The sequence below is a fragment of the Anguilla rostrata genome, chromosome 2 (assembly GCF_018555375.3).
Source record: "Anguilla rostrata isolate EN2019 chromosome 2, ASM1855537v3, whole genome shotgun sequence".
Lineage (NCBI taxonomy): Eukaryota > Metazoa > Chordata > Actinopteri > Anguilliformes > Anguillidae > Anguilla > Anguilla rostrata.
This window is the reverse complement of record NC_057934.1, coordinates 49,511,407-49,525,692: the sequence shown is the minus strand read 5'-3', so window position 1 is coordinate 49,525,692 and position 14,286 is coordinate 49,511,407. Positions and strand designations below refer to the sequence as shown.

The 14,286-nt window shown below is 40.1% G+C and overlaps 1 protein-coding gene across 2 annotated transcripts in view; it reads left to right on the top strand.

Moving 5' to 3' along the window:
* The first annotated feature begins 3,531 nt into the window (after positions 1–3,531).
* Positions 3,532–14,286, top strand: part of smg1 (SMG1 nonsense mediated mRNA decay associated PI3K related kinase) — a 45,656-nt gene continuing 34,901 nt past the window's right edge. The window contains exons 1-2 of one of the 2 annotated variants that reach the window (XM_064322761.1): positions 3,532–3,821; positions 11,245–11,402. In XM_064322761.1, the coding sequence (XP_064178831.1) occupies positions 3,745–3,821; positions 11,245–11,402 (235 nt within the window). In that variant the 5' untranslated portion in view covers positions 3,532–3,744. The remainder of the gene's footprint in view (positions 3,822–11,244; positions 11,403–14,286) is intronic. The other variant, XM_064322760.1, reaches the window with a different exon arrangement.

Sequence of the window (14,286 nt, the reverse complement as noted above, 5' to 3'; positions counted from 1 at the left end):
ATGCAATTTTGAGTCTACCACACATTATTAATCTTAACACAGCTGCTGCCCCAGACACCTCTATTTGAATACATGGGGCCATCTAGTGGTTAATTCTGGAATTACGTCAGGTGCATTGTCAAGGCGTGGTTCATAAAATTGAATATGTAAAAGTAATACACTTCTTCATACATTCCTATATTCTAATGAGTAGATTAAAACAATAATTATTAATTGCATTTGCAAAGTTAGCTTTTCATTGAGTCACAGAGAAGATATCGTATTTTGAGGTTTAAACTTTGGACTGTATATTTTTTGGTGTTATTGTAAAATGTAATGTGTGCTAGTAAAGACATTTGCAGTTGAATTTTCATGGACAAACAGCTGATGATTGATCTTTAGACATGAATATATCAACGTGTGTGTGTGTGTGTGTGTGTGTGTGTGCAGTCAGAAATAATAATAATGCCAGACCTAGTTTCTCTTCAATATGTCATAAGCACTGATATATACAGACATCCTCAGTAGAACCCCCAGCGTAAACTGTTAATGAATTATGTTTTAGAAAACTTACCTGAGAGTCAGAACTCACAATAATGCCTACCACATGTTTTGAATCATAAATAGGTAATAATATGTGGTATTTGAAAAACTGAACTATTTAAACAAGACAGCTTTGGGACAATATATTATTGTTTATTAATGTCTTCATTTGGAAGGTGACCTCTCGTGTACATTACATTACAGGCATTTAGCAGACGCTCTTATCCAGAGCGACTTACACAACTTTTACATAGCATTTTACATTTTATCCATTTATACAGCTGGATATATACTGAAGCAATTTCGGTTAAGTACCTTGCTCAAGGGTACAACGGAAGTGTCCTACCCGGGAATTGAACCTGCGACCTTTCGGTTACAAGCCCAGTGTAGCCCACTGTGCTACACTCCGACCCGTCCAGCTTTCTTTTCAGTGCAAAAGAATAACTTACATTGTGTTGTACTATTCATTTTGTAAGAGTCCCCTCAGATACACCAAAAAGCAGGAGAATCTGTGAGAAGATGAAAAGTGTGTAGTCTTACCTGGTACTACCGGAATGGGATTAATTTAATGTTATCTTGGTTATCTGACTCCAAAATAATATTTTAAGCTTTCCTCCGAGCTAACAGTTATACATAGAAGGAGACTGCAAATGAGGGATTATAGCCTCTTTCTGCCAGCAGTGTGGCTCTGTATGGACTGCTAGCTATCTTTGTCGATAGAGACGAGACTCTGGTTTGTGCAGCCAAAAAGGATACAATGTGCCTATTGTGACGGCACTGATGTATAGGTGAGTGACTACGGGGTGTAGATATCGTGAATTATATGTGTATGTTAGCACCTTAAAACTGCTAGGTGTGTAGCATTAAGAGTCAAACAGGAATGGCAGCTTAATTAATGTAATTTATTATACAATGTTCAATAACGGCAATATACAACTGTGCACAGCAAAATGTGAGTGGTGAAATGGCTATACACAAATGGCATCCAGGAGGTTGCATTGACAAGTCTCCTCAAACCATTCTTACTTTTATTCTCAAATACCGAAAGATCAAAGCAAAACCTCAAATCACCAAAGAAAGACACACATACGATCACAACAAATTTGCAGTAACAACAATGGCTCTGCTTGCATTATCTCTGTAAGCCTAGCACAGCTGGCTGCGACTCATTAGTAACTTGCATTACCTACTGTTCACTTTTTAATAGTGTTCCAAGATCTCTATTCAACACCCACTGTACCATATCATCAATGACAGCAACTTGTTCCTCATGACATCTCTTTCCAACAGCACCGAACATAATTAGACTGTATGTGGAAAACATAAGGTTTACATAATGCTATTTCAACTCAGTAGCTGTGGGAGCATTCCGCAGAGCCAGTAGGACAATTGTAACAGTGTTATTGGGGCTATAGCACTGCCTCCTTGTCAAATCTTGCTGACTCCCTGTCAGCACCGTAAACACAGTCTGTTCTCATTTGGGGGTCTGATAAGAGGCACACTTCTGTAAACCACAAAACAATTTAAAGCAAATTTTTTAGCTAATTTTTTATTTGCTAAATTGTTAGATTAATAATACAATATTTTATTTGAGACACTTGCAACAAGATTTAATTAGTCATTGAAAATTATAAGCACAACCTTTTGCAGGAAAAACAACACCAACAAGAACTTGGGGAAAGTATATTCATTAATGCAGTGATTGATCACCAACATGAATGAAAAAATAAAATAAAATAAAAAAAATACAACTGTCTTTGCATCCAATTAATTTTCGTTCAGTACAGAGTGCCAACTACTTTCTCTTCTGAAAATTCCAGCTAGGATTCTAAGCTGGTTTAAGCTGTGTTTTTGACACTTCTAGTTGGTAAAAGCTAGTAGTAGCTGGACAAAACTGGTTAAGCTAGCAGAGAACTGGTGGTCAGCTGGGGGACTAGCTGACTACATAGACTGGTCAGCTGGCAAACAGTTGGTTGACCAGCTAAAAGTGTCTAAAACGCAGTTTAGAGCAGTTTTACCAGCTTAGGATGGTTTAAGATGGAATTTTCAGCAAGGTTTGATCTGAAATTAGAAAAAAATACATGGATTTCTTTGTGTCTTAGAGGAAACACATAACCCAAATACAGCATACTTATCCCCTTATTAAGTTAACCATTCTAACTGAAATCTTTATTCAAAATATTCTGCTCTTGAGAGTTCTCCTTCTGCCCATCTGAGCACACCGCTGAAGACACACACAGACACTGCTCCTTGTCTTTCACTCCGTCATCCTTCTCAGGCTCTGTTGCTAGGCAACTACACACTGTGGGAAATAGAGGGGAGTGTGAACGTGGGGAATGGTAGGACAATGCAAAAGTGGACAGGGCATCCATTGAATAGGACTGTTATTGGTTTGTTGTGTCATCACCGTCAAAATTATTTTTATTTACATTTTGTGCTCATTTCTATACCTGCATACCACCTCCCCGAGACGTTGGAATCTCTGGCCATGCTGCAGGGGAGCAGTGTAACAACCTGGCTCTGCGATGAAAGCGAATCGATTTTCAAATATGAAGGCAGTCGTGAAAACAAGCGTCCCAGAAATATTATCAGCGAGGGGTTGAATATTAAAAATAAAAAAAAACATAGCCATGTATTAAAAAGGGGAATATACTGAATAGATTCGAGAGCAACGAAATTGAGCAGCTGTAGGCTACAGATTTACCGATGATTTGACCTGAACGAGCGAGAATGACAGCCAGATTAAAAAAAGAAAGTTGATCGGTAGTCTACGGCTTCTGAGCGATAAAGACGTTTCCAAGTAAACCCACTGGAGTATTGTTCAGAATGCACGTTTGGCCCGTAGTATGGGCCAATGACAGAAATTTGTGAGAATCAATGTACAGTTTGTGGGATAAATGTAGTCGCTCCCGATAATCACGTGATTTCATGTGTATTATTGGGAGTTGTAGTTTCCCGTGACAAGCCAGTTGAGGAGGGACGATAGGTGGCGCTGGCTTGTTGAATCGAGGCTACAGTCAGTAGCAACTAGCTAACAAGGTGGGAGGCGGGGAAAGCGGGAGCGAAAGCTCGAAAATCAAGAATCACGTTCACTGTCAATACAGTCGTGTCGGATGCGCTAACACTTAATTTATGGACATAAAGTAAAAAAATCATAAGTAGAGGTCTGTACACGGAATTTTCCTGTATAGAGGAGCGGGTCATGCTGTCCTCGCAAAGGTAATGAGCCGTAGAGCCCTCGGGTCTCGGCTAAACAGCGCCCACAAACTGCAGCGAGAGTGGAATGATTGGCAGCCCAGGTTGGTATCGCACCACGGTCGAATATTTCTAAAATAGAACGAGGATTCACAGGGCCTAGTTAGACGGCCCATTCCGTCCACGTTATTCGGATATTTGACGGCATATGAGGTGTGGATAGCTCATTATGTCGTTGAATTCCGAGTAGACAACGACGGTTGACTGAAAACACGATGGCTAGCTGTTTAGTTAACTAGGCATTATTGTATAGCAAATGACTGTCGGGGAGGAAGATTTTTTGCTATTCACTTCCTAAGACATTCCGTTAGCAAGTTATAGCCCAATTCTCACCTGCAAACATTAGCAACGGTAGGTGGTTGAATATTTTAGATTTCCTGGCGAGTGTTTAAGCAGCGAGTTGACTAAATTAATTGATGGTGGTTAACTTTACTAGCTAGCTAGCTAACGTTATTTGGTTTGGGCCGCGTTGTATTACCGAATCACTGGGTATTGATCAGGCTGGTTGGTTGGTAGCGACATAGTCACAATTTTTACTTGGTATATTTAATGATTACATCAACGTGCTGTGCTAGCTAATTGTCCTCTATCAATATCTGACAGATAGGTGTCTTCCGAGCGAACCAGCCAATATATTAGCTAGATTTGGAATAGGTCAGTTTCAATTTCACGGCAACGCAAGTCATTATTATCGGGCACGCTACCAACCTTAGATTGCGAAGCTCGCTAGCTAGCTCGCTCGCTATCGCCAAGTTTCAATGCTTCTGATTGCAGATAACGTTAGTTATGTGCTGACAAAACATGCGCTTGTCGCTAGACTAGCTGATCGAAGAACGTTTAAAATTGTCTGGTTTCTGCATTGCATTTTCGATTGATAACTTGGATTGCATGCAGTACAGCTGTGTTCAGTTGGGGAGGGTAGATAGCTAGACTAGCTAGCTAGTAACACGGCAGCTACGTGGCTAACTAGCTAGCTGGCTAACGGCGTGCTTGTTAGGACTGCTACGTTATTGTTTGACTGAACTAACGTTACCCATATAAACCAACTAGGTAACGTTACGTTGCTGTTTAACGTAACTTACCTCAATGTTGAATATAGTTAGCGCAAAACTATCGCTATCACGCAAAAATATTTAGCATAGGCATATAACGTTAGTTGCATACATCCTGGTATCTCGATATAACGTGATGTCGCTAGCGCTAGCATTATATATCAAATGGACTTGATATATCTAATTTTCTTCGAAACAATGAGTCATTTTGTTGTTGAAAGTTAAGATTAACCTCAAGGGTGAGCCATTACAAAAATGTTTGTTTTAATTTAGTTGCGGTGCCTGACGACAAACGATTTCTTTGGCCAGATTTTCTTCTTGTGTTGCCATTGTGAACTTCAAACTTCACTTTGGTACTAGCAGAACTTTGAACCATATGAACTATCCTGTACTCAGACGTGCATGGAATGGAAGCTGGTCGTGCCCATCATCACGGATAATCAAATGTCACCATAGCCATTTTGGGTGAATTTAGATCCAAATTGTGATCCAGTACTGCTTCATCCATCATTTCATCCAGTAATGAAACGCAAATGCCATCAAAGCAGGAAATGCCTTTTTAATGGGTGTGTCTAAACTGATTGCACCTTTAGGTACGTTACACTTTGAGCTGAACCGTCCAAGGCAAAAATGCAAATCGTTTTGTATTCTCAGGGATGAATCTTACTAATAAATATAGCTCTTTGAACTGTATGTAGGCTCGAGCGAGTTGGTGGAAATGCTCTCGAACTAACCCACACAATATCGCTAGGGTGAAAGATACACACATCTGTATAGCACAGAGGGCATGCATTAGTACTAGAAAAACAACATAGAATATTGTATTTAATGTGAATAATAATATACAGTTTGTAGTTTGGTACACTTTTTAAAACGTGTCACATTATGTGTAACAAAAATGTAAATGGCCACTGAAATTAGCTAGATTTGAAGACTGGGCTAAACAGTTTTCCACCAGCCTGGAAGTGTGCAAAGTTCTGATGAAAAGTTCAGCTAGGCCTTGTTTTTTGTTGGACGTTGCTGACATTTCCAGGAGCTTTCATGAATGTAGAGACAGTGCTTTGAGATGTATTGAACAGCTTGGACCTAGTGGTGTATGAATAGGTGTTCAATAGTTTTTGGTAATCATTAATGCTATTTTATTATTTAAAGGCCTGCTAGTGTATCATAGCCAGTAGTCTCAGTGGTGGGCTCCATGGGCAAATGTGGTGGCCAAGCACTGCATTCAGCATACACTACATTTTGTTAGAGAATCTGATCATTCAAATGGTGCTTTCATGTGTTCATCTGAAATTCCACCCCTGCTTATGCCATAATACTAAGGAACCTTCACAATTTAAACATTGCTTACGTGAAAGTGAGGTGGTGCTAGTCCTGTCTGATTATGCTGCTTTTAACACATTTACCTTTTAAATGCGACATTTATGATATTAAATGGATAAATTAATGCAATGGATAAATGTGTTTGAACTTTCGTGGTTGTGTTTGCGGTATTTTACAAATGTTCTCACTTTGAAAACATTACTCATAACTAGGGCCTCCATTTTGTCTCCACCATGTGTCCTGCAGGGATTTAAACTTGTGTTTCAATGGTTATGCTCCAGGCATCCCCATGGGCACTCCAACGGCACACACAAAAGGGACTAATTGTGCAATTGAGTTTCTAATTGAGACATTTTTTTTAAAAGGTTAATTGATCTAATATAGGGAGAGTCGGGAAGAAAAGTGAACATGTATGGACGTTTAAATGCTATGAAAAGCATGTCTGAGCCAGTGGTCCTTACTCGTGGTCAAGGAGAGCTACATGGTCTGCTGGCTTTAGTTGTTATTCAGAACTTGAGTAGCATAGCAATTAGTCAATTAAAGCAGATGATTACACAGCCAAGTCTGATCACTTGGTTTCTTGCGTCTGTGTCAGTTGCTGATCTTTAGGAAAAACAAGAACCAGCAGACTCTGTGGCTGTCCAGGACCAGTAATGAGTATCACTGCAGTAAAAAGAAAAATGCTTCCACATAAAGCAGGGATGTCCAATCTTATCCAAAAAAGGCAGGTGTGGCTGCAGGTTTTTGTTTTAGCCCAGGACTAAGACACCCGATTCTACTTAAGGTCTTGAAGACCATGCTTAGTTAATTAGTTAAATCATAAATTTGTTTTTTATTTTAACATTTGTGTGCGAGTTAAATGTTCTAACTGCTCTCATTTTTAATGTGGGCATGTCCCACTGCTTCTAACAAAACCTATCATGCCCCTGTACAGCAGCGTGTCTATGGTAGTAAGTAATCAAACTAAATTTAACATGTGAGTGTCTCTTGCCAACATTTGCTGTCAGTCATCATCTGTGCTTAATTCGTCGTAATTACTTTGTCAGTTTAGATTATTGAGGTGGTGCAAATCAGATAATTGTTTGAGAAGCGGCTTGACATAGAGGCTAATTGCGACTTCTAGCTGGCGGAGGACTGAAGTACACTGCAAGAAATAAAGGGGAGACAAACTGGTGGCCCTTCTCATCTCTCTTATAGTGCCAGCATTTGGTTATTGTTCTGCGCAAGCATATGTGCACATGCCAGTCTTAAAACCTCTGGGCTGTGGTGTGAATAATGAAGAGCCAAAATCTTTCAGGCACAACTGTGTGTCTGGCCTACTGCTGTAGCCATTCCGTGTCACTTACTGGCCATGTCTTTGATAATGTTAGCGAAATAAATCCCAGTGCTATCAACAGTGTGAACATGGACATGAAGCAGTCCGTTTTTGAAAATGTTAATTTAATGTTAAGAATATGAACTTGGCTAAGTTAGTGTAGCTTGTATGCTTGCTAGCCTTAGTGACCAGTTAGTTAACACTAGCTATCTTACTCACCGTGAGTTTTTTACTAGACTATATGCGGAGACTGGATCAAATAAGTATTAGCTTGCAGAAAGATAACTTAACATTTTAGCTAGCCAATTTTATGTGCAACTAGTCAGCGTGCTTTATATATTTTGACAAGTTTTGGAAATATAGTTATACATCTGCCAAGCATTGTTTGGAAAATATATTCCTTTTATGTTTCAATGCTGTGACAGTGCACTATGTTCCATTTTCTAACTACAGTCAGGTCCAGAATTATCAGCACCTTTGGTAAACCCGCACAAAAAATGACAAGAGGATAAATAACATTACGCAGTATTTTATACTGCAACGTATTTGTATCAGCTGTTACCTTTGTCTAAACAGCATTTTCATAATAGAAAGTGAAAGGACATGTATGTAAAATACAGAATGTTGGCAAAAAATGAAACACAGAAGGAAGGCATACCTGAGCAAAGTGAGATGTCTACAGTATGGTATGTTTTATATGAGCAACGTTAAGAAATGTAGGCATGTTCTTTCAAAAAAAATTTCCAAACATATTTTCAGCAGATGGAAAGGGCACAGTTTTGCGAAAAACATCTTAGTTCTGTGACAAAAGATTCAGCTAGTCTTAGTCGAATATGTTGGCAGGTCACACAAGATTCTCAGAACGTTCTCTTTATGAAATTAAAGGCAAAGAAGAAGCTTTTTTTCAGTACTGTCAGGGTTTGCCTTTGATTACGCTGGCTCGTTAGTTACTTGTAAACCTGTAACGTCTCCTCTTAATTAATGCTAATTACTATTGACACTGTCTTGTATAAGCTGTTACAGTCTTTTAGCTTAATTGCTTGTTGCTGTGTAGCAAAACATGGCTATTGTAAGCATTTCAGTGAACCTGCTTAATGTGTGAAGCTGCAGTGTTTGATTACAGTGTATTTCTCCCACTTTGGTCCAGTGCACAATAGAAAGCAGCAGATGTGTACTGATGGACTTTGTGAGCTGACACCAATTTCAGATGCTTGCCCAACCAGATCTGACAATTCCCCTGCTGATACAGATGTTGTTTGAAGTTTGTTTCTTACAGGGGAAATTTGCATTTGGTGATATTTATGAAAAGATCGGAATAAGCAAAAGGAAATGCATCTTGCAACATTCTGTGTTCTATAATGTGAAAATATCAATTTACAAACAAATTTACATGTTTTAAGGTAATTCAGTCCATTGCATTTTGATGTGAAATGCAACTGGTAGTGTCTTGGTGGCTTGTAGTCAGCTGATGAATCTGCGGTCCTGCAGCACTGTGCGGTCATTGTGTCAGAAATCACTTTTTAGGATCAGATTTCCTTTATGTTATTTCCCACTTATTCCCTGAGCATTCATATGAACAAATCTGTACTTTATTCAGTTTCCTTTGTAGTCATTCTTAAAAAGGCATCAATTTTAGATCCAAGACAACCAACATCTTTGGAGCAATAATTTGGCCTCTAGACATATATCAGTATTTCTGACAATAAAATCACATTTTAAAAAATCATCCCACAGAACTGATAAATGCCTGAATATAAATCCAGGTAGAGATATAAACCATGCTTTTTTGGTATAGCCTTAATAGGGATGATAAGGATAATTCACCTTTAAAACGAATGCTATCCATGGCTTTGTCTTTAAGATTTCAATGCTTAATCCAAAAGGCTTCTCTGGGCCAAATGTCATAATAAATAGACCTACAGTTGAAAAAGACCCCACTTATGGTCTACTGTAAAATATCTTTGGAATACTAAAAAGAACAAAAATTGATGCCATTGTTTGCAAAAATTAGTCATTTGAAAGCTGCATGTGCACCTACAACCCTGTAATGATATATCCTCTTAAATGGTCAAATTTCCATTAGAAAATTTTTGATTTTAGACGCAGCTGGATTTTACCTGTTTTCCTCGGGCCAGGTAATTAAGAAGGTTAGTTATATAATAGCTATGATTATTTGTTGGTACTTAAATTACCAAGCCGCAGCTGCGGAGAGGGTATTTTACACTCCTTGGGAATATTGTGAAATGAACTGAGGATCGAACCTATGAGGTGTTACTGTGGATTATTTCAACAGACTTTCATTTGTTTCATTTTATAAATGGAAATTAGGAATTAGGAAGTGGATGTATAGATATAATTGATGCACTGTGGCGCTCCAGCAATGAAAAACGAGAAGCTGTCAGCCAGGTATCACTGCGCCCTGCTCCTTGGATCTGGTGAATGTTCCTAGTACTCCAAATGTGTGACACTATGATGAGGACAGAAAGGAAAGCGACTGGGTTGCACCGCCTGCTCAAAGTGAAAACTGAACCGAGACAAACTTGATCTTGCATCGTTATACTGAGAGGTTTAAGTGAATAGGACTGATGTGATTATAGACTTCAAGAGTAGATATTGGGACCTTGGTTTCCCTCATGTACACTTTATACATTTCATTATGTATTTGTACTGTTTGTGTACGCTATGTGGTTTTCTTCCTACTTCAGCCAGGCAGCAATTGTAGCTCCTAGCTGTGAAAGAAAATATGACATGGCAGAATAAACAAATTGGAACCCAGCCCGGGCATTTTAAAATTCTAAACACTTTCTCAGCTGGCTTCCGTATCTGTTTCCGTAGGCATAAGCCGTGGTTAAGTGAGCACCCATGGAAGCATATTGGAACGGTGACCAGTAAAAGAATGTATTTCACTATGACATGCATGAAAATGAGGATTGTGGTTGAACAAGTAATTGCACAATGAAGACGTTTGAGGAAGATTGCCTTTTCTACATTAACTGCTTACTTTAAACTTTAAAACTGGATAGTTCTGAGATTTAACTGACATGTCCTCGTGGATTTTATCCTCTGGAGATATACCAGAAATTTGGTTAATATTTTGCTGTTAAACTGCTAACTGTGGACTTATCATTTCTTGAGACATGAGTTTCCCCTAAAAATTTGGGCATATTGCATCAAACTCTGACTTTTTTTTCTTGCAATACAGATTCCAAATTTCAGATTTATTTGTATGGAGGGTCAAATAATTTGTTAATAAATTGGACTCATTCTAAGAGGTAAAATTCCATAAACAGTTTGATTTCAGGTTCAATGATTTTTATTTTGTTTTCTCCAATTGGTAGTTGTAGTAGTTGCAAATGTCGGCCTAGTTGCTAGAAGGTGACATGGGTCAGGATCACTGTGTTCTGTGAAATTCTGGGAGTGAATGGATTTGAATGAAGCATACTACATGTAGTTTGTGTTTGTGAAGAGCAAACACATGAAAAATATCAACAAGTTGGATATTTTAACCTTTCATTGGGCATGTGCCGATTCCCTCCCAATACACTGTGCACCGTTATCAACTACAGATATTCTATTTTCAGAAAGAGGCCTTATGTGCCTTTAAATGGCATTCTGTTGCTGAGCTTTGAAGGTTGCCAAGGAAGCCTCTGCGTAAGCAGTGATGCAGATTAACGCTGTGCGAGTGCCCGCCCGATCGCACTCGCTGGCGGGTGCAGCAGAGTTCATGGCGCTCGGCGTCGCCGTGGCTCCTGCTGACGGACTGACTTTGTGTTTCAGAGGTGACCGTGCGTCTGCCACCCAGGACGGCGCCACGTGCAGTACCACGAGAGACCGCGGCGTAGCCTCGCTTTTCGACACGCCATCCTCTGACCCGCCCGACTCCCCTCCACCGCGCAATGAGGCCCTCGCAGCCGCCAGCACACTCGGAGAAGGGGGTGCGTGCTTGACTTTGCCACACATTCCCGCTCTGTTCATTTCCCCCAATTTGCCTTGCCTTGCCGCATTTCTTTGTTGTGCAAATGAAAGCACGTTTTTTGAATAGCAGTGCTAAATTTTGCAGGCTGTCCTCTTCATCTTATCCTGTGTCTGTGTAATGTGGAGCAGTTGTGCTCTGGCATCTCTCTTCTCCTGAACTGTGATTACCCTCCATATCAAACATGCATGTGCTTCTTCCAGTCATAAGCAGAGTGGTTAATAATACGTGTGCTGTCATTTCTATGTTTAGGTTCCCAGATAGTTTCTCTCTATGGGTCTGGCTGCTATTGCTGTGTGGCTGATACAGAACAGAAAATGAAACTTATGTGTCGCAGTTTCCTGTAAAGAGAGGGAGAACACCTGTGCTCATAATTACATTGACTTCAGTTCTACTTTTCGTTCCTTTGTAATGTGTTGTGTTGCTTGAGGGCAAAAGTTTGGGATTATGCCATCTATTGTGTCCTTGTTAGACGTCAAGTATTACAGGTGATTAGCTAAGCTGTTGTTGCTGCTGCTTCTGCTGCTGTTTCATTCATTTCTAAAGGAATGATCCAACCTATTTGAAACTGTATGTTCTGACTAGAGTTACAATATTGCAATCATTGAATAGGGTTTTGCTGGTGAATTTGTGTGATAAGCTGCGTTTCCACCGCAGGAACCAGGGTCTAAATTAAGTTCCGGGGACTTTACTTTACCCCCCAAAAAGTCCCTGCTCGGGGGGTAGTACTTTCGGAAAGTACAGGAACTTTTGGTGTGGGGCACATGCGCTGAACACATTTCTGATTGGTCGAGTACTCGCAGCATTTTATTTCAACCGCCATTTTAAAATTTCTAAATTTCAATGGAGGAAGCCTGTTAAAAAAAAATATATATATATATGTATATAAATATATATAGCATAAGTAAAACATCTGTATTAATACATTTGCAGGCCATAGCAGCTCAATGTCGAGCCCTTCACCTCATATACTTCTGATATTAAGAGTTGGCCTATTACTTCATAAACTGGATTGAACTGTTATTCTGTGACTCCTGAAGAGCACAAAAAGAGTAGATGTGATTGATCTTTTAAACCAGATGTGGACAGTTCCACTCCTGCAGGGCCGGCGTGTATGCAGGTTCTCATCTGAATTGGCCTGGTATTTGCCTTTCATTTTTTCCCATATGCGTACCTTTACATATAGCCTACCGGCAATCGTTACTGAATCTAGGCACGCCGCAGTTAATTTACCACAATAAGATCCACTTGAGGCGACTTACAAACAGCTTCTTACCTGTTGTTAAACAACTCTGACCGAACTGTATATTCCTGTAAATGTTGGCAGCTGCAGCGGAACTTGTCTTTTCAACATTAGTTTGGGTCAAAAATGGGAAGTTCCAGAACAGATTGTCACGCCGTACTGGGACTTCTGGGTTTTACTCCTATGAGTACCGGACCGATGGAGTGATATTACATTACATTACATTTATTTGGCAGACGCTTTTATCCAAAGCGACGTACAAAAGGTGCATTTCATGGTCATAGACAACTGCTAAACACAGGTTCAGTAAGGTACAATACTTATTTTGTACAGCTATTTCTAGCCAAGAACACAGTTTAGTTCACACAGTGAACACTATTCAGACCTAACCTCTGCAAAGCCAACTAGGCAGAAGAATAAGCTACAGTATTAGGACAAATACAAATTACCAAAAAGTGCTGGGATGGGGCAACATGTAACAAGTGTCATGAAAATTTAGAGTGAAATACACAGCGTGGTGGTGGTTGGTCTAGGTATAGTCTGAAGAGATGAGTCTTCAGGCCACGGCGGAAGATGGGTAGTGAGGGGGAGGTTCGGAGGGGGACGGGGAGTTCATTCCACCACTGGGGAGGGTGGAGAAGCTCTGTGATCCCTTTGGTCGGGTGGGAGGGGTTACAAGGCGCCCTGCTGCCGCAGAGCGGAGTGGTCGAGCAGGCACATAGAATCGAATGTCCTGCAAGTAGATGGGGGCTGTCCTGTTGGCAGCAGTGTAGGCAAGGGTCAGTGCTTTAAACCGGATCCTGGCAGCGACCGGTAGCCAGTGGAGTGATCGCAGCAGAGGAGTGACGTGGGAGAATTTGGGAAGGTTATGTGATATGTGCGTCTACAGAACCTGCAGCTTTCCCCCAGTTCAGTCCCCCGTGAATTAAGTTCTCGTAGCAACCTCATCACGTCAGCACGTTTAACGTGCAATTTATGCTTTTGCTGAAGTACTTGCCACATAGTTCGATAGCCAACTGTCCTGGTCCACTTAACTCCGTCAGTATGGCATTTCTTACATCAGTCATTGAGGAGTAGTTTTGTCTTCTGAACAGCCCTGCTTCCTTTAAGGGTGCGCGTACTCATTTTAATGTGGTGAAAAGTTGAGAGCATATCCAGGATTATGTCATATGAATGTCCTTGATTAAAATAAGCACGAATGTGTGCGGGGTGGGCGATATGGCAAAAATATCATATCACGATTTTTCTCAGGCATGATCACGATCCACGATATGATCACGATTCTTTTTCATGTTGGTATAAGACTATTTTGCAAGTGAATGAACAGTGCAATCAAACTAATATCCCTATTTAAGAAAATCTTGCCTTTCAAGGGAACAAAACCTAAAAGAAAAAGAACAGAGACCAATTGGGGCAAAGTACCAGATTTTAATCAAGTGCAATTCTGCAAAGTATTAACATTCAACAATGCTTTCTCTTGAGGTGATTAAAAAGGTTTGTCTCGTTGCCATCCGATGTGTGAACATTTTCTTTGCAAACTTTGCAAATAATGGTGTTTTGCGCCGTCTTGGTTTTGGAAAACCCAAACCAGTTCCATATCACA